We start from the raw sequence: 19,063 nt of genomic DNA on the forward strand, positions 1-19,063 counted from the left end.
ACGCATTAACCATATTCAAGGGAATGTGTCATGGTGCATGCTATTCACCAATGACATAGTTCTGATTGATGAGTCATGAGTCGGTGTTAACGAGAGGCTGGAGGTTTGGAGACAGGCTCTTGAGTCTAAGGGTTTCAAGCTGAGCAGGGTGAAGACGGAATACCTGGAGTATAAGTTCAGCGCTGAGCTGGGGGAAGTGGGCATGTATGTGAGGCTTGAATCACAGGTCATCCCAAGTAAAGGCAGCTTCAAGTACCTTGGGTCGGTTATCCAGAGGGAGGGGAGATTGACAAGGATGTCACACACCGTATTGGAGTAGGATGGATGAACTGGAGGTTAGCATCTGGAGTCCCGTGTGACAAGAGAGTGCCACCGTTACTCAAAGATAAGTTCTATAAAGTGGTGGTTAGACTGGCCATGATGTATGGGCCTGAGTGTTGGCTTGTTAAGAACTCACATATCCAGAAGACAAAAGCAGCACGAATGAGGATGTTGAAGTGGATGTGCGGACACACTAGGATGGATAATTAGAAATGATGTTATTTGGGAGAAGGTGCACATGGCTCCCATTGATGCCAATATGTGGGAAGCGGGGCTCAAATGGTTCGGGCATATGAAGAGGAGAAGCACAGATGCTCCGGTAAGGAGGTGTGGGCGGCTGGTTGTAGAGGGTACGAGAAGAGGTAGAGGGCAGCCTAAGAAATATTGGGGATAGGTGATCAGGCAGGATATGGCGAGGCTTCAGATTATTTAGGACATGACACTTGATAGGAAGATGTGGAGGTCCATTATTAGGGTTGTAGGTTAGTAGTAGTTGAGTCTTGCCTTACCTCGTACCTTTGTGAGACTAGTCTGGTAGGGTTTTGTCTAATAGAGCTAGTGGCAATGTTGTGTCTTACTATTTCGCTTTTTAGTACATGACCTATTTACTAGCTATTGCGTTTGCTTTGCATCTTTCTTCTAGATTTCATGTTACTCCTATTTTTTTCTATAATTTCTGTGGTGATACTAATATTGTCTCCTTTTGTGTTTTTGTTTTCTTTAGCCGAGGATCTTTGGGAAACAACCTCTCTACTCCTTCAGGGTACACTACCCTCCCCAGACCTCAATTGTGGGATTTTATTGGGTTGTTGTTGTTGTTTGTTGAGAAAGGGTATATATTTAGGTAGTTGTTGAATAACATCACTCCTAACGTATGTGAGAAATCAATACAATAGGTTTAAAGGTGGGTTTAGAAATAACAAAGCCTTGACGTGGTCATAGTGAGTGGTTAGATAAAGCCAGCTAGCGTAATTCGAGAGAATGTTCCAAGTAAATTGTTGCAGTTGCTCGAGAGAGAACTATGATACCTAAAGTGCTCACGATCAATATAGAATTTGGAGAGGTAGCGGGAATCATTTCGAAAATTGGGAAAATCATAACTCTAGGTCTCCTTAATCTTGTCTCCAACTCTTAGTATCCCTATTTGTTAATTTACTACTTTAATTTGTTTGTTAATTGGTTAGACATAAAAATCTTAATATTTATAACTTAGGAATTGGTCGAGCTTGCCTTCTTAGTGATAGTGAACAGTTGTAGCTAAACTTTAGTTCTCTGTGGGATTCTACTCCGAACTCTTTAGACCGGATTATATTTGCAGCGACCGCTTATCCTTTTTAGGACTAGAGTTAGACGTGATCAAATTTGGTGTTGTTACCATGAAACTAACAGTGTAGTTGTTTTATGTAAAAATAGCACGGTATAGCCAGTTTTCGGACTGATCATTCAAAAATAGCCAACATTTACGAAGTCAATAAAAAATAGCCACTATTTTGCTGCAACAGAGACCAGTCCAACATAATATACTGGAGTTCGATGCACTTGTGTATGAACTCCAGCATATTATGCTGGACCGGTATACTTTGTTGACTCCAGTATATTATACTGGACAATTATACTTGTTGGAACTCCAGTATATTATGCTGGAGTTCTAGTGTACTTATGCTGGAACTCCATCATATTATGCTGGAGTTCCAGCATACTTATCCTGGAACTCCACTATAATATGCTGGAGTTCCAGCATACTTATCCTGGAACTCCACTATAATATGTTGGAGTTCAAGCATACTTATGCCGTAACTCCAGCATAATATCTGGCATATTTTCCGAGTTTTGATCAGTGTTTTCGCTCAGATTTATCTTTACATGAAAAGTGGCTAAATTTCGATTACTTTTGAAACTGGGCTATTTTTGAATGACCAGTTGTAAATCTGGCTATTTTTTAATTTCTCCCTTGTTTTATGGAATCCGAAATATTTCTTGACACAAATTTGTATGCGGATAAGTATTTACCCTAATTTTGGGAAGAAGATTGATAGAAATTCTTGTCTTGGCCTCGATACATTGTGAAAATGCTGGTTGTGAAGGATATTGATCGTTTATTTTTCCTTATTAAAATAATTGAGATAAAATATTTGATTCTATTTTTGAATAGAAATGAACCGATTGATAGTTGCAACAATAATAACAACCGAGTGTAATCCCACTAGTGGGGTCTAGGGAGGGTAATGTGTACGCAGACCTTACCCCTACCCCAAGGGGTAAAGAGGCTGTTTCCAAGAGACCTTCGACTCAAGAAGGAGACAAGAGACGATATATTAGTACCATTAATAGAATCATAATAAAATAACAGCACTATAAGAAATACGAAACATATGGAAAGTACAACAATAACCAGTAGATAAAGCCCTGCATCAGAAGATAAACACAAGCATCCTAGAACTAAATCCTAACTGGCTAGTCTTACTCTGGTGCGCCGTGGAATTATTCACAACTTCTTCCTAACCTATAACCTTAATGTTCGACCTCCACAATTCTCTGTCAGGGGCCATGTCCTCAGTAATCCTAAGTCGTGCCATGTCCTGCCTGATCACCTCTCCCTAATACTTTTTAAGCCGCCCTCTACCTCTCCTCATGCCCACCACAGTCAGGCGTTCATACCTCCTCACCGGTGCATCAGTGCTCCTCCTTTGAATGTGCCCGAACCATCTGAGTCTTGCTTCACGCATCTTGTCCTCCATGAGGGCCATACCCACCTTCTCTCGAATATCCTCATTCCTAATCCTATCCATATTAGTGTGCCCGCATATCCACCTCAACATCCCCATCTCTGCTACTTTCATCTTCTGGATGTATGAGTTCTTAACCGGCCAACACTCAGTCCTATACAACATGGCAGGCCTAACCACTGCTCTATAAAAATTACCTTTTAGTAACGGTGGCACTTTATTGTCACACGGGATACCCGACGCTAACCTCCACTTCATCCATCCTACCCCAATACGGTGTGTAACATCCTCGTCGATCTCCCCAATTCCCTGAATAACCGACCCAAGATACTTGAAACTGCCCCTCTTGGGAATGACTTGAGAGTCAAGCCTCATGTCCACTCCTGCTTCCGTCGCCTCGACACTGAAATTGCACTCTAGGTATTCCGTCTTAGTCCTGCTCAACTTGAAACCCTTAGACTCAAGGGCCTGTCTCCAAACCTCCAACCTCTCGTTGACGTCACCTCGTGTCTCATCAATCAGAACTATGTCATCCGCAAATAGAATACACCATGGGACTCCCCTTGAATATGATGAGTCAGTGCATCCATCACCAGGGAAAATAGGAATGGGCTGAGCGCAGACCCATGGTGCAACCCCATATCAACCGAAAGGTGTTCTAAGTCACCTCCTACTGTCCTAACCCGAGTCTTAGCTCCATCATACATGTCTTTAATCACCCTAATGTAGGCAATCGGGACCCTTTTAGCCTCCAAGCAGCTCCATATAACCTCTCTAAGAACCCTATCATACACTTTCTCCATATCAATAAACACCATGTGGAGATCCTTCTTCCTATCCCTGTACTATTCCACCATCCTCCTAATAAGGTGAATAGCTTCTGTGGTAGAACACCCCGGCATGAACCCGAACTGGTTGTCTGAAATAGACACCGTCCTTCGCACTCTCATCTCTACCACTCTCTCCCAAACTTTCATGGTATGGCTCAGTAATTGATACCCCTATAATTATTACAACTTTGGATATCACCTTTGTTCTTGTACAACGGAACCATTGTACTCCACCTCCACTCCTCAGGCGTCCTATTAGTCTTGAATATAACATTAAACAACCCAGACAGTCATTCCAAGCCTGCTCTACCCACATACTTCCAAAGTTCAACTGAAATTTCGTCTGGCCCGGTAGCTTTGCCTCTACTCATCTTACGCATTGCCTCCATGACCTCCTTAACCTCAATGTGCCTACAATAACTAACGTCATGGAGACACTCGGCATTCCTCAATTCACCTAGTACAATATCATGATTCCCTTCTTCATTTAGAAGTTTATGAAAGTAGGTCTGCCACCTCCTCTTAATCTGGTCATCCCCCATCAAAACTTTTGTCGTCCTCATCTTTGATGCACCTCACTTGGTCCAGATCTCCAGCCCTCCTCTCTCTCGCCTTAGCCAGCCGGAATAACTTTTCTCCCCGCCTTTGTCCCCCAGTTCCTCATACACACGAGCAAAAGTCGTAGTCTTAGCCTCCGTGATTGCCAGCTTCGCTTCATTCCTTGCTACCTTATACCTCTCATTGTTCGCTCTCTTTTCCTCCTCGTCAGTGCTCCCTACTAACCGCAGGTACACCACCTTCTTTGCTTCCACTTTACCTTGGACAATTGCATTCCACCACCAGTATCCTTTATGGCCACCGGTGCGTCCTGAAGATATCCCTAGCACCTCTCTCACCGCCTTTCTTATATAGTCCGTCGTTATCGACCACATAGTGTTTGCGTCCCCACTACTCCTCCAAGCTCCCATAGCCGATAACCTTCCTTCCAACTCCTGCGATTTATCCTTAGTCAAGGTGCCCCACCTGATCCTCGGGCGACCTCATACTGACCTTTTCTTCCTCCGTATCATAATACCAATGTCCATCACCAAAAGCCTATGCTGCATTGCGAGGATCTCACCTGAGATAACCTTGCAATCCTCGCACAACCTTCTATCACATCTCCAGAGGAGGAGATAGTCAATATGAGTCTTCGCCACCGAACTTTGAAAAGTAACCAAATGCTCCTCCCGCTTCAGAAAACTCGAGTTCGCAATCAGCAGCTCGAATGCCTTGGCGAAGTCCAACAGCGAAGTACCCCCTCCGTTCTGCTCCCCAAAACCGAAGCCGCCATGCGCCTCAGTATAACTACCTGCAGAAGACCCAATGTGACCATTAAAATCTCCTCCAATGAATAACCTCTCGGCCGGCGGAATACTACGCATGATCTCATCCGACCCCTCCCAAAAGCGCCTTTTAATCTCCTCATCCAAGCTTGCATGTGGCGCGTACACGCTAACTACATTTAACATACACTCACCAACCACCAACTTGATAGTCATTAATCTATCATTCACCCGCCTAACCTCTACCACAAACTCTCTAAGCTGCCTAACCTCTACCATAGTTGCTCAAATTAAATTTGCTGTAATCAAATAATTCAAACATAACTTGAAGAAACAAACAATTTTCAGTGGTTATTAAATTCCTAATGTCACTATACTAGTTACACAATAAAAGCAGTAACTCTCTTTCATTCCTAATTTTTCGTTCAAATTTGCACTAGAAATGAGAGATGCTCCGAAATACACATATTCTTGTTTTCCCCAAGTTTTTCTAACTTTTTATAAATGTATGACGCTTAAATTTTTATTGCTTTAATTTGGATATATAGATCTCGAAGATACTAACACAATTTCCAAAAGTGTTGTTAGTATTAGAGAATACCAGAAAGTACCAGAAATGATGAGCAATGTTGGATTACAATTCTAATACTTCAACTAATTAATAGCCTAGTAGGAATAGGATCCCAACCCTATAGGAAATTAAAAAATTTCAACTACAAAATTTCATATGTCAAAACCATATTTATTACTATTTCTGACCTTCGAAAAAATTATCTCTTTTTCATTGATGACATTATCACGTACACTAATCAGAAAGCCGCAATTTAGAAAAGAAAAGAACTTAGAAAAGGATTGATTAGAAACATAAGATGGAGGCTCGTGAGTCTTCGTTGGGAAAACTAAGTTGCTCCCAAAAGATAACAGCCGGTAAAATATATATTTTTATATAATATACATATTTTATATTTATATATATATTTAGCTAGTAAATATAATTATTTTTGATCGATCGGCTAAATATGTAACTTGCCTTTTTTCCTCCATCGAACAGAAGGCACCTATAGTAATTTGGTTCTAACTTCTTTTTGTTGCTGAAAACGTTTTTTTTTTTTTTTTTGGTTTAACGTGAAAGATTGGAAGTAGTACAGGAGAAACTAAACGTTTATCAATTAAACCTAATTTAATTAATATGATTTTAACCTCATTTTATTACATAATCGATAAGTTATTAAGTTAATATAGTTTAATGTAAGTGCCATGTGCTAGTAAGTAATTTTCATAGAGGACCACGTGTAAAATTCTATAATTTGATGTTTTGTAGTTCGAAATAGCAAAACTAATAGTACTCCATATGTTCTATATTGGTGACACTGATGCTCCTTGGAAGTTGAATAAAAAAAATTGGAGCACAACATGTGTTGTTTAAATATTTTTCATTATAAAAAGTTGTAATTTGTTTTTAATTATCTGAAACAAATTGAGACAGGAAGTTAAAAGAGGGATGGATCCTTATACTTGAAATTTCTTCATTAATGCCATATCAACATCGAATTAATAGTCTATTAGGAAAGGGATCCCTAGTGTATCGAAATTAAATTAGCAAGACGTCAAAACCAATGATAATTCTAATTCTAAACTACACAAATCTTAAATCAGAAGTCAGAAGTAAGAAACAACAAGGATAAGGAGTGAATATAAATACAAAGCTGAGGGACTAAAACAAAAGCATTATCAGTTCAAGAGAAAAAAAAAAAAGATGACACATTCTTCATTGAAAGGAGGAAGAATTAGTAGTCCTTATAGCCATGGCTTCTCTTCTTCTCAAATCCAAACTATTGCTTCCTTTTGTGAAACTCTCATTCCTCCACCATATGATCATCAAGATTCCTTCTTTTCTTCTTCTGGTTCTCAGCCTCCATTCCCCAATGAGGTAAATTTTTCCAACTTTTTTTTTTGTTGTTGTTTACTGTCTCATGAAAAGACAAACAAGATTCTTCTTTTAATATGATGGGTTTTTTGTGTTTAGCATAAAGCATTGTTCTTTGCTATATCTTCCATTATTTGTTTGATTGGTTGGTGAATAGGTTGCAGAGCTACTGGTGAAGAGGAGCAAGCCTGAGGCAATGTTCATAATAAGGATAGTTGTGTTTATGTTATCAACAAGATTAGGGAGTCTTGTGCTTTGTGGACGTGTATGCTTGGATAAAAGACGGCCTTTTGTTCACAACTTCTCTGAATTATCCTTAAAGCAAAGAGAACCTCTTCTGCAAAGATGGTCCAGAGAGAGTTTTCTCCTTCCACTAAGAATTACTTTCTTATTGATCAAAATTATGAGTTTCTTCATCTTCTTCTCATGGGTAATGCTCCTCTCTCTGTCCTACTTAATTATTGCACATGCGTTTAAAATATTTTAATAGCCCATCATACTTTTTCAAGATAATGACCTTGTTTTTATCCGAAACTAGAAAAGGAACTGAATCTGGCTAAAAGGATGAAATTAGTGATAGGCCTCAATTATTGGACTTTGTTTCTGTTTATGAATGCATTAATGAATCATTGGTCTTTTTGTGGAATTTTGATGGTAACATATTGGAACTATCCTTGACTTTGGATACTTGGTTGGTTCTGTGCAGACTGATGAAAATTTCAAGAATCCAGCATGGGAAGCTATTGGGTATCATCCAGACACAAGACAGACTCCATCTGAATACCATAAAGAAAGACCACTTGAAAAAGGGATTGTGGAAACCATAAACGAGAGTGATGAAACCTTGAAAGAATCCTTAACCAAGAAAGGTGTTCCTCTTACTGAGGATACAAAAGACAACACTTTTAAGATAAGATGTGATGTTGTGATTGTTGGTTCTGGATGTGGAGGAGGTGTTGCAGCAGCAATCCTTGCAAAATCAGGTCACAAAGTCGTCGTGCTCGAAAAAGGTCATTACTTTGTGCCAGAAGATTATTCTGGTCTGGAAGGACCTTCTTTGAATGAACTGTATGAGTCAGGTGCAATGCTTAGCACTCTTGATGGAAAAATAATGATTATGGCTGGAACAACAGTTGGTGGTGGATCTGCTGTAAACTGGTCTGCTTCCTTAAGAACTCCAACTGATGTTCTCAATGACTGGTCTGTGAAGCACAAGATTCCATGGTTTGGAACTTCTGAATATCAGTCTGCCATGGATGCAGTCTGCAAACGGATTGGTGTGACGGAGAATTGCTCCAACGAAGGACTTCAGAATCAAGTAATACGAAGAGGGTGTGAAAATCTTGGTTTGAAGGTGGAAAATATACCAAGAAATTCTTCAGAGAATCATTATTGTGGTTCTTGTGGTTATGGTTGTAAAACAGGAGACAAGAAAGGGACTGATACCACTTGGCTTGTTGATGCTGTTAACGCAGGCGCTGTTATCTTGACTGGATGCACTGCAGAAAGGTTCATACTGGAAGATGACATGGATGGAAAGATGAGAAAAAGATGTCTTGGAGTAGTTGCAACAACTGAAAGCAAGAAGCTAACTAGGAAGCTGCATATTGAAGCTCGCGCCACGATTTCTTCCTGTGGATCTCTCTTCACACCTCCCTTACTGATTTCCAGTGGACTGAAGAACAAGAACATTGGGACAAACCTCCACCTCCACCCTGTTCTTTTGGCGTGGGGATACTTCCCCGAATCCATGTCTGAATTCAAAGGTAAGAATTACGAGGGAGGAATAATGACATCCCTTCATAAGATGGTACCTGAAGAAACTAATGCACGGGCCATAATAGAAGCTACAGCTCTGGGACCTGCTATTTTCGCCGTCCTTTTCCCATGGACTTCTGGGCAGGATATGAAGGAGAGGATGACAAAGTACTCACGAACAGTAAATCTGTTAGCATTGGCAAAAGATCAAGGTTCAGGAGAAGTAAAGAAGGCAGGGAGGATAGCGTACAGATTGGATGAAATTGATAAAGAGAATATCAAAGCAGGTTTAAGAAGGGCATTGAGGATCCTGGTAGCAGCAGGAGCTGTTGAAGTGGGAACATATCAAAGCGATGGACAGAAAATCAGTTGTAAAGGGATCAAGAATGAAGAGTTGGAAGAGTTTCTGGACACAGTTAGAGCTACTGGAGGGCCAAACTCTAAAGGAGAACAGTGGACAATCTATGGCTCTGCACATCAAATGGGAAGCTGCCGGATGGGGGCGAATGAGGAAGATGGAGCAGTGGATGAGAATGGAGAATGCTGGGAAGCGAAAGGCTTATATGTATGCGATGGAAGTGTGCTTCCTACTGCAGTTGGTGTCAACCCAATGATCACTATACAGTCCACTGCTTATTGCATTGCCAAGAGAATAGCAGAGTCGATGCATAATGAAAAGCTAGTTTCAGACATATGTAACTGACATAAATGTGTCTCCCTCACCCCAGAATAAATCTTATCTAGGAAATAAAATTTACCATTTCAATTGCAATCGATGCACTGAAAACAGAAATGCAACTAAACTGTTACCATTTTGCATTCAATGATAGCTATCCACCTCCATGCAAATTCAACCAGTGCCTAGCACACGAAACTAGATTATGCCGAAAAAGATGCTTGCCCTATTCATAAAGTAGGTGGAGCAATTTACCTAGACGCAACAATTAGAATTTCTTGGCTAGGAACCAAATCAATTTGAACAACTTTACTCATGTATAATAATTCCCATGGCTAACTGGGAGATATTAAAAGGCTTATTCTAAGTTTATAGACAAGACCACAAAAAAATACGGTTCTTAGGGCCAGTAATTTTTAGGATACTCTCAAAGTTCCAGAAGCTGGGAACAACACAATCATCAATAAAGAAAGGGTAAAATCAGAGGGATAAGGATCAATAGGACCGATAGTTAGGTCACAGCTGAATAACACCAAGCTTATTCCAAGTCTTATCAAAAAGAATTTAATCCCTATTTTCTTCGTGTACACTTGAAATGTGGACATTCAGATGTTTCCTGTCAAAAAGGGAGAGACTGTGAAATAAAACTATAAAAGTGGTTTCCACTCAACTAGCAGTTGCTTTTACTGCTTTCTCAGCCGCATCATCTAAATCTTCGGCAGTTATCAAGGTCATCCCACTTTCCTGCACAGACAAACCAGGGCAGAAAGCAATTACCACTTGAGACTGAATTCTCTGATGGAAACATTAATTAGCAACTGCCAAGTGCAGTAAATAAGTTCCTGCCTAGAGGATGAAATTCAGAATTTACCTTTAGAATTCTCTTCCCTTGTTCGACATTGGTACCCTCAAGGCAACCACTGGCACTTTCAATTGAACCTTAAGAAAAAATGGAAGAATCAGCATATCTGCATGAAGCTTCGTGCAATCTCAAGGTCATAGATGGAGATACGTTTTAATCCTCTCCTCCTCTTGCTCTTTTTTCTTCATTAGGGGGGAAAGGTGAGCTAAAAGAACTCCGGAAAAGACAAATCATTAACAGGAAACAGGGTTCAGTAAAAAGGGCAATTCGTTATTGATGTCTAGCAAGGAATATGGCAGACACCAAAGGCTGATTTTGAAAGAGAATGCATCTTTGATCTACACAACCCTGATCAATCACCGAAGCTAAAACAACACGAACCTGTTTGGCCGCATTGACAATACCACTGGCTATCACGTCACACTTCATTATTCCTCCAAAGATGTTAACCAGGATTGCTTTTACCTTCTCATCTGAAGTCAAAATTTTAAAAGCCTCCACAACCTACTTTGAATACAAGAGAAAAAAGTTAAAGGTACTGAGAAATTTTAAACTTTTGAAAGAAAATCAACACATTTTTAAGCCAAAAACTGAACCTTTGCTCTGAACGAATGTTGATTTATTATTTCTATTATTTGTCATTATTAAGACCAATATCTGGAAAGACATGACCACAAGCATTCTTCATGATGTACTACCAAGAAATTAGACATACTTGTCCTTCAGAGGCATTACCACCAACATCAAGAAAGTTGGCCGGAGTCCCTCCATGAAGCTTAATTATATCCATGGTAGCCATTGCCAATCCAGCGCCATTCACCATGCAACCAATTTCTCCATCTAAGCCAATATAGTTCAAATCAGCTTTTGCAGCAGCAACCTGAGTTAAACAACAACAGTCAGCCCCAAGATGAAAACTTGTATATACTTGCGTAGGACAAAAGAAGCATGTCATCATTCAAAAGAAAGTATAAGGAGTACCTCACGAGGATCTTCTTGTGATGAATCACGGAGAGCAAAAATTTCTTTTTGACGGTAAGAAGCATTATCATCAAAATTGAGCTTAGCATCAGCAGCTACCAACTTCTTATCAGATGTTTCAGCAAGGGGGTTGATCTGCCCAGTGCCCAAAAAAGACCGGTACAGATTTAGGGACATAGGGAGAAAAGAAAATTTCTAATGGCATGTTTTCTACAAACTCTAAACATGCAGAACAGTTGGCTCTAGGAAAGCCCTAAAGAATTCATGAACTGCTTACCTCTAACATTGTGCAGTCACATTCACAGAACATTTTATATAACTTTTTCACTTGTTCAATTGAATCATTTCTGTCAGCTACTTTAGGAGCCAAACCATCGACGACCTTCGCAGCATCTTCGTCAGTGATTCCTCTAAACACATCAATGGGAACCTGCAAATTACAAAACGAAAAACTATTTTACTTGAGAAAAATAGCACGAAACAAATTGCAAGAGGTTGGATTTGAACATTGAAGCAAAAGCAACCTTTATAATCATGTCAGGAAATTTTTCAGCCAGGTCTTCAATACTGGTACCTCCCTTTGAACAGGCAATTATGAGCTGTGGCACAGAAAGCAAGAGCGAGCAACTTAGCTAAGAGGTTGATTTTAATGCAATTACCAGTATCTACCTGTTCAACTTCATTACGAAAAGAAGTACCAATTAGGCTTTTGGAGATAACAGTCCCTCATAATCATTTAATTAAATAAGAACTTAAAGTGAAAAGGGTTGTATCCTGAAATTTGTAATTACTTGCAATCTAGATGCATTTTACTCTTGAAGTGGAATGAACCAATATATATACTTCCCACCTTTTGCATGACCTTCCTAAAAGATAAGCAGTTAGGAATTGTCAATTACGATTGGATGCTTTACAAAGTCATCCAAAGGTGAACAGCAAGCATGACTTGCTCTTCAATTAGAAATGAGAGCGAGTTGTATGGATAGAAACCTACTGACCAGTGACTAGATATGAAGAATACATGCATCCGGCATACTTGATATATAACAATAAATATGCAATCAATTTCCATGCAACAGTGAGCTATTGCATTCTTAGGATGGAAGATATACAATACAGCACATGTATCTAAATAAGTTTTCTTTCATCTTCCAATCAGAATCTTACTGTAATTAATACTCCCTTTCAAATTGAATGTTTTTATTTGCCTTTGCATGATTATCAAAATCAAAGTTGAAAATGTACTATGTTCACTGTTTAATAAAGGGAAAAAATGCCAAGATGGTACTTTAGTTATCGAAGAATATGATAGCGGAGATGTGCCAATGTACATATGACTATTCTGTAGAAGATAATCAATGTTGTCAAAGGCTCATTTAAGGCGCGCTTAAGCCCTAAAGCTCAAAAAAGCTCAGGGAGGGCGCTTCGCCTCACTTAAGTTGCGCTTCAGTATAGGCAGGGCACCAAGACATGCCCCTTATTGCCCATGAGTTCTATCTTGAATGGAGCAATGCTAGACTAAATATAATCGGCAAATAAGTGTATTAGTTGTTAAGGAAAACAATATAAATGAATTTGTTATTTTTCTCTTGAATTACATATATATTTTTATTTTTTCTTGCATTGCGCCTTTTTTAACTAAAGCCCCCACTTAAATTGGGCTTTGCGCTTAAAGCCCCAATTGACCTCGAGCGCCTTTTAGAGCTTTTTGCCTTGGACAACACTGAAGATAATATGCCTGAAAGTTACCCTTCTAATAAAGTTGACGTTATTTTGACATGGACTGAGATGGATAAACATTCTATTTGAAAAAAGGTTATTTAAGAAAACTCTTTTTCCCTCTTTTTTGACTATTTCATTCTTTCTAACTTTCTACTTTTAGTTTCTTTAGGTATTCACCATGGTGTTGGATAAATATGAAGTGATGCAATGGAAACAATAAGCAGCATCATGAGTTTTGAACAAACTCAAATATTAACATTAATCAGGGAGTACGTTGAACTGCCCAAGCAAGTTTTGAAACTTACAGGGCCAGCAGTTGCACGATCAAGTATAATAGAGAAGTACATTTCATTCACAAGGGACATCTTCTCACAAAGATAAACCTGCACAATTCATATAACAGAACATCAGAAATCCCAGTAATCCTAGTAATAGCAGTGGCATACCTGGGGCCAGAACCACTATGGCATTACTAGAGTAGTGTTGTTTGATCAGAAATTACATCTTATGACAAAATTAAATGAAAGTTTTGCTAACAATTATATATTTAGAATATCTAGCAGTGACATCAACAAAAACATTAGTTAACTGTGGTGTGTTAATCAATAATTTGTATTCCACAAGAGCTGAAACTTGAGTCAACTTATGAAGCATCAAACTTGAAGTATAAAAAGAAGTTTCAACAACAACAAAAAACTCAATTGGGGTCTGGGGAGGGTAGTGTGTACGTAAATCTTACCCCTATCTTTAAGAAGGTAGAGAGGTTGTTTCCGGTAGACCCTCGGCTCAGGAAAGATAAAGGGAAAGGGCAATGACAAGCAAACAAATCGGAAATAAAAAATAAGTTTCAATTGAATAAAATATAAGTAAAGAGAAGTGGATTCATTGAACTGCTTATGGAAGGGTTTAAACTGTAAATCAAACAATGGTATCAACTGACAAAGTCAAGTGCAGATATTCTTAACAATCCAGATTTATGAGTTATCAATTTATCATTCTATATGCTTGACGAGTAAATGGGGGAAAAGACTGCAAACCTTGCTGACAACTTTTCCTTGAGCTCCAGTTTGTTTAGTAACAAGTATCTGTCCGAGCATCTTCCCTGAAACCAACAGCATGAGCAAATTGGAAAACTTTTTTTAAGCATTTTACAGTGATAATCTCAAAAGCACCAATGCAGACAATGCTTGTGCTTGTAAAACTACCATGTTATGATAAGAGTTCTCCCGGATACCTTTGAAATAGCCCAACATAAACAGGTTCAGCATATTCTTTCACTAGAATACGGGCCTCAACCATGAATGGATGTCTAGAATTCAATTTTATCAGTTTCAATTAAATCCCTTATTGCCAGGCTCCATTTAAGAAAAAATATTATAATTCTTATCTTTACCAGCTCACATTTCAGCCAAAAATGCCACTTAAATCAGTTTCAATTGCAAGGATGTGCCACTTGCACACAACGGCCAACCAGAATAACCTCACTACACATACCACAATAAATTTAAACAGCATTACAATTTCTTTTCTTTTTTTAAATAGCATGAAAAAAATACTTGAGAGACAAGACACAACAATATAGTTTCCTTGTCAATCAAAACAAAATATGCACTAACAATAGCAGTGTAAAAGCACTCAATGTAGCCCAACAGAATCCCGAGCCATCCAAAGGTTAAATAGTATTATGTTCTATGTTTGAGCGTCTTATGATCTTGAAAATGGTTTACATTGCAGCTACTCAAAAAAAAAAATGGTTTACGTTGCAACTTCACAGGACAAAATGATACCACCAAAAGAACAGATATCTTACGTTTCCAGGTAGCGTAACAAGCAAGATAAAGGTTCAGCAAAGCTACTGAGCAACTAGATGTCATACAAACTAAGCTCTGTTTTTTTTTCTCTCTATCTTTTTTTTTTTTTTTGGTTGGATAAGAGAAACAACACTCTTTTTAATGCATCCCAAAAATGAAACTTAATTTCCTAAATTAGAGATATAGAATTTAAGTCTTTCATCAAAACCCAAAACAACATAAGGTCTACTAGTTAGCATGATGATCTCATTACAGAAAAGATCTAGTAGAGGCAGATCTTTAATACCAGCTATTTCTTCAGCCTGGTCAGTCTTGACAATGTGAACTCCACCCTTAAATCCATTTTTGAAAGTTCCCAGGCCACGTCCACCAGCAAGGACTTGTGCTTTAACAACCACCTGCATCACCCAAAAGAGAAAAGTAGAAATCATTTACGCTGCCCTCAGCTGTAAATTAAAGTCATACATTAGATAATCACTACTAATTAAAGGAAGCATCGTTTGAACTACCTCGTTTTGATCAGGTATTACATCTTGAATTGCTTTTTTCACATCTCCGAGGGTAGTAACAGCAACACCTTTTGGAACATTGATCCCATATTTGCCCATCAACTCAGCTCCCTAAATTAATAAGCAAGCAAAAAGTTCACTACCATATACATCACAAACTTATAACACTCCAAATGATTGCTTTACATTTAGCAGCCACATGCTATTTTTTCTTTTCTTTTTAATAATCGACAAATACCCAAGGGCCAGCGGCATATGGTTCGAAACTCGGTGGACAATGAGCCCGCCCCTCTACCCTTCTCCACTTAAATATCAGAACCCATGACGTGCCCCTAACCCACACATCACAAGTTGCGCTCTTACCACTAGATCAAAGCCGTGTGGGCCCTTTAGTAGCCACATATCAACCTATGTTGCTCGGATTCTTCAAATATCGTCTTATGCATGTCGGATCCTCCAAAAGTAATGCATTTTTGGAGGATCCAATACGGGTGGAGCAGCATTGTTGGAGAGTCCTAGCAACATAGATGTCAACACAAATGTTCTATTTCAAATAATCTTTCTGAGCCTTCTTTATCCAATTTTGAAAAGCCAGATTAGATCAAAATTGGTATTTGATTATTATTGTCTTTTAGTTATCAGATATACCAGACTAAGATCCTACGCAATGGAGATATACACAGCATCAGCAGCATAAGATAAACAAGCAAAACTTCACAAACTTTACAAACAGCAAATGATTGATTAACAGTTAGCAACAAAAACGCAAATGATCCATTTTTTTAAAGTCACAGTAAATCAAAAGTGATATTTAGCATATTATTCTCTTTAGGAACCTAAGCAACAAAGGCATAGGCAGCATATTTACACGGAAACAAATAACCTGAAACTCGTGGATGTTGAGGAGGCGGAGCTGTTGTTGCTGCCATTTTCCGGCGATGGTGAGTGACTGAGCGCCAAGCTTACGAAGCAAGCCTCTCACCATTTTGAGATCCTCTACAGATAATTGAGATTTTGAACAAATCGAAACCCTAAAAGCATGCAGGAGCACAGAGAGATGGCAGTGGAATTGTGCCGGAACCTGAGACTACGACGCCGGGAATCGAAGTCCCTACCTGGCTTTCTTTTATTCGTTTTATTTACTACTCTTTTTCTCTAATCTAATTTGGTCCTCTTACTTTCCACTGTTCCATATTCATGCTGCAATTCGTTTTGTTTTGTCAAATGCAACCCATGTTATGGTTTATGAACAAGATATACAGGAATTATAATGCATGGATTATAAATTGGGGATTAAATAATAATAAAATTATTTAGTGAATATATTTTTTCCGATGGATATTCTGATTATTGGACTGAAATAAAATATGTTACGTATAATATAAATTATGTGATTGATTTTACACTAGTTAAATTTGGATAAATTTTTATTTTCATTAAGGATTTTGGAGAGGAGTATCAAGGAAGAGAATTTTTATTATTTGTTGTTTTGTTACGCAAAAAAATTAATACTTGTATCTCGTGTAAGTTTTAAGCTGGATATATATTTCTCTATTTAAAATTTGAAGGAATACTAATTTTAAACATGTAAAGTAGGATGCTTATCTTCATATAATAATTAAAGGAGTACTTATGTTGTAAATTCTACCTCAATATGATGTCAATGAGATATGTGATTTTTACAAGATAATACACAATACCTCCAAAACGCCACTACCCAAATTGTGGCTAGTTGAATGTAGAACAATATCATTTTTTATATTACTCAGGTAATAATGAATTGAACCGGTAACAAGTCAATTACTATTAAGTTTGTAGATGTCATAGGTAATTTGGAATGTCGTCTTCAAATTGGTTGCTTTTAAGAAGACAAATATTTTCTTTTTTCAGAAGTCAAGATCATATATTTTAGCAATAAAAACAATTATTTACAAGTTTTAGAAAGTAATTTGTTCAAACAAACTGGTGATGAACCTATATAGGTACAATACTAGTAAAATTTTACTCCATAAATAAAATAAGAGTTAGCAAAGCAGCAACACCAACAACTTTACTTTAGATGGTGCAGGGGTTGGAGAATGAGTTGTTGAGAGTAGTGATGGTTCCGGAGAGCTTATGGGGGATTTATGTATTAGAATCGACAAATATGGTGATCGTGGATATGGCAGGTAGGACTATCATCATGCTTATTACGGGTAACTATTTTTCCGTTAATAAAAAAACATAATTTGGAGAGAAAAGAATATTCAATGTAAAAAGATTTTTGGTCAATACTTCCCAGGAAGTCGGTATCTCTGATATTCAAAGTTAATAAAGAAGTGTTGTTCAGAAATAATGTATAAGATTGCCACTTATGTGATTTTTGTTTAAAATGTGTTATGATTCCAATTGATTGAAATAAAATGGAACTGAACTGGATAACTAGTTTTTTTTATAAGTTTAAGACAAAAGATGCACCAAGATTGGACAATTCCATAGGAATAAGACTGATTTTGAAACGAAAAAATAACAACAATCCGACCCATCCACTCCAGAATCATGCTAGAGATTACTATTAAATTCAAGAATCATCAAATCATTAGAAGAAGAGATTTTTGGTATTTCACCTACGAATCTGTTTTTATCTAAATGCAAATACACTTGTAATGGTGTGATGATAAGTTGTGCGGGTAATTTTGCTTAAAATTAGTTATTTGACAAATCTAATACTTTTAGACTTATCATACTATAAATGCTAGAAGATAACGTAGCTCTCGATATAATTATCACCTTATTTAATACTACGAGAATTCAGTAATAATGAACTTATATTTGCTTGAAGTTGGCCACTTAAATCCATTTTCTAATGTATTGAAAACCTTAATATTGGGTTAAGCGTGTGAGGGAGGATTAAATGATCCATTTTAATTTGGAAAAACTCCTCCAAATGGTTTTTGAAGGATCATGATATCTCAACTTATTTTGATAGTAAGTAGATAATGTTTGAAGATGAGTATTGTTTGACGTGAAAAAGATCCCTTCCATAGGAATAGTAGAACCCACGATGCTGAGTTTTTGAAATTCAAAATTTTTATCTGCAAATGCCACTACAAAACTTGAATGATTAGCAACGCCTTAAAAGAAATCAGAATTTCGAAGTTGTTCCTCAAAATATAAAGATATCCAACAGATATGAGTTTAGAAAGTTTGGGGGGGATGGAGGGGAATTTTATTTAGTGAGCCGATTATCAACAAGCCTACAAGAGGACAACCTTGCTTGACAAGAAGAAAATATTCCATGAAATTGATTATCGCTGAAAGTGAGCTCTTGGAGGTTTCAAGACTACATCAACCTTTAGAAGAGAAATTAACAAATAATTAAAGAAATAAAGTCATATTACTTTAAAAAAATATAGAGAACTATGTAAGATGTACGTTTTCTCCTGTGAAAATAATTTTATACATATAATACACACATATTCTGCAAAAAAAAATATTTGCAAAATTACCTTTTTGTTAATTAAGTTGAAATGGAATCACACCCGGGCATGATTAGAATCTTGAGAGATGTGACAATTTCGATGCTCTAGAAATTTTTTTTATTGATTCAGCTGTTATCAAGGATAATTTGGTCCA

The 19,063-nt window shown here is 37.8% G+C and overlaps 4 protein-coding genes across 4 annotated transcripts; 1 reads left to right on the top strand and 3 right to left on the bottom strand.

The window, feature by feature from the left end:
- Window positions 1-4,452: 4,452 nt before the first annotated feature.
- LOC138877953 (uncharacterized) lies at window positions 4,453-4,845 on the bottom strand. Its single transcript, XM_070157599.1, has one exon. The coding sequence runs from the start codon at window positions 4,843-4,845 to the stop codon at window positions 4,453-4,455; it is 393 nt and encodes a 130-aa protein (XP_070013700.1).
- A 72-nt stretch (window positions 4,846-4,917) lies between these two features.
- LOC138877954 (uncharacterized) lies at window positions 4,918-5,481 on the bottom strand. Its single transcript, XM_070157600.1, has one exon. The coding sequence runs from the start codon at window positions 5,479-5,481 to the stop codon at window positions 4,918-4,920; it is 564 nt and encodes a 187-aa protein (XP_070013701.1).
- A 1,429-nt stretch (window positions 5,482-6,910) lies between these two features.
- LOC104215870 (long-chain-alcohol oxidase FAO2) lies at window positions 6,911-9,659 on the top strand. The gene is made up of 3 exons (XM_009765794.2): window positions 6,911-7,132; window positions 7,287-7,559; window positions 7,836-9,659. The coding sequence occupies exons 1-3, from the start codon at window positions 6,959-6,961 to the stop codon at window positions 9,588-9,590; spliced, it is 2,202 nt and encodes a 733-aa protein (XP_009764096.1). The 5' UTR covers window positions 6,911-6,958; the 3' UTR covers window positions 9,591-9,659.
- A 347-nt stretch (window positions 9,660-10,006) lies between these two features.
- LOC104215869 (succinate--CoA ligase [ADP-forming] subunit beta, mitochondrial-like) lies at window positions 10,007-16,676 on the bottom strand. The gene is made up of 12 exons (XM_070156277.1): window positions 16,332-16,676; window positions 15,449-15,559; window positions 15,226-15,337; window positions 14,166-14,230; window positions 13,434-13,511; window positions 11,931-12,005; window positions 11,684-11,836; window positions 11,407-11,541; window positions 11,141-11,305; window positions 10,807-10,929; window positions 10,435-10,502; window positions 10,007-10,307 (listed from the first exon to the last, which is right to left on the bottom strand). The coding sequence occupies exons 1-11, from the start codon at window positions 16,431-16,433 to the stop codon at window positions 10,437-10,439; spliced, it is 1,185 nt and encodes a 394-aa protein (XP_070012378.1). The 5' UTR covers window positions 16,434-16,676; the 3' UTR covers window positions 10,007-10,307; window positions 10,435-10,436.
- Window positions 16,677-19,063: the final 2,387 nt, after the last annotated feature.

This window comes from Nicotiana sylvestris, chromosome 9 (genome assembly GCF_000393655.2).
Source record: "Nicotiana sylvestris chromosome 9, ASM39365v2, whole genome shotgun sequence".
NCBI classification, from domain to species: Eukaryota; Viridiplantae; Streptophyta; class Magnoliopsida; order Solanales; family Solanaceae; genus Nicotiana; species Nicotiana sylvestris.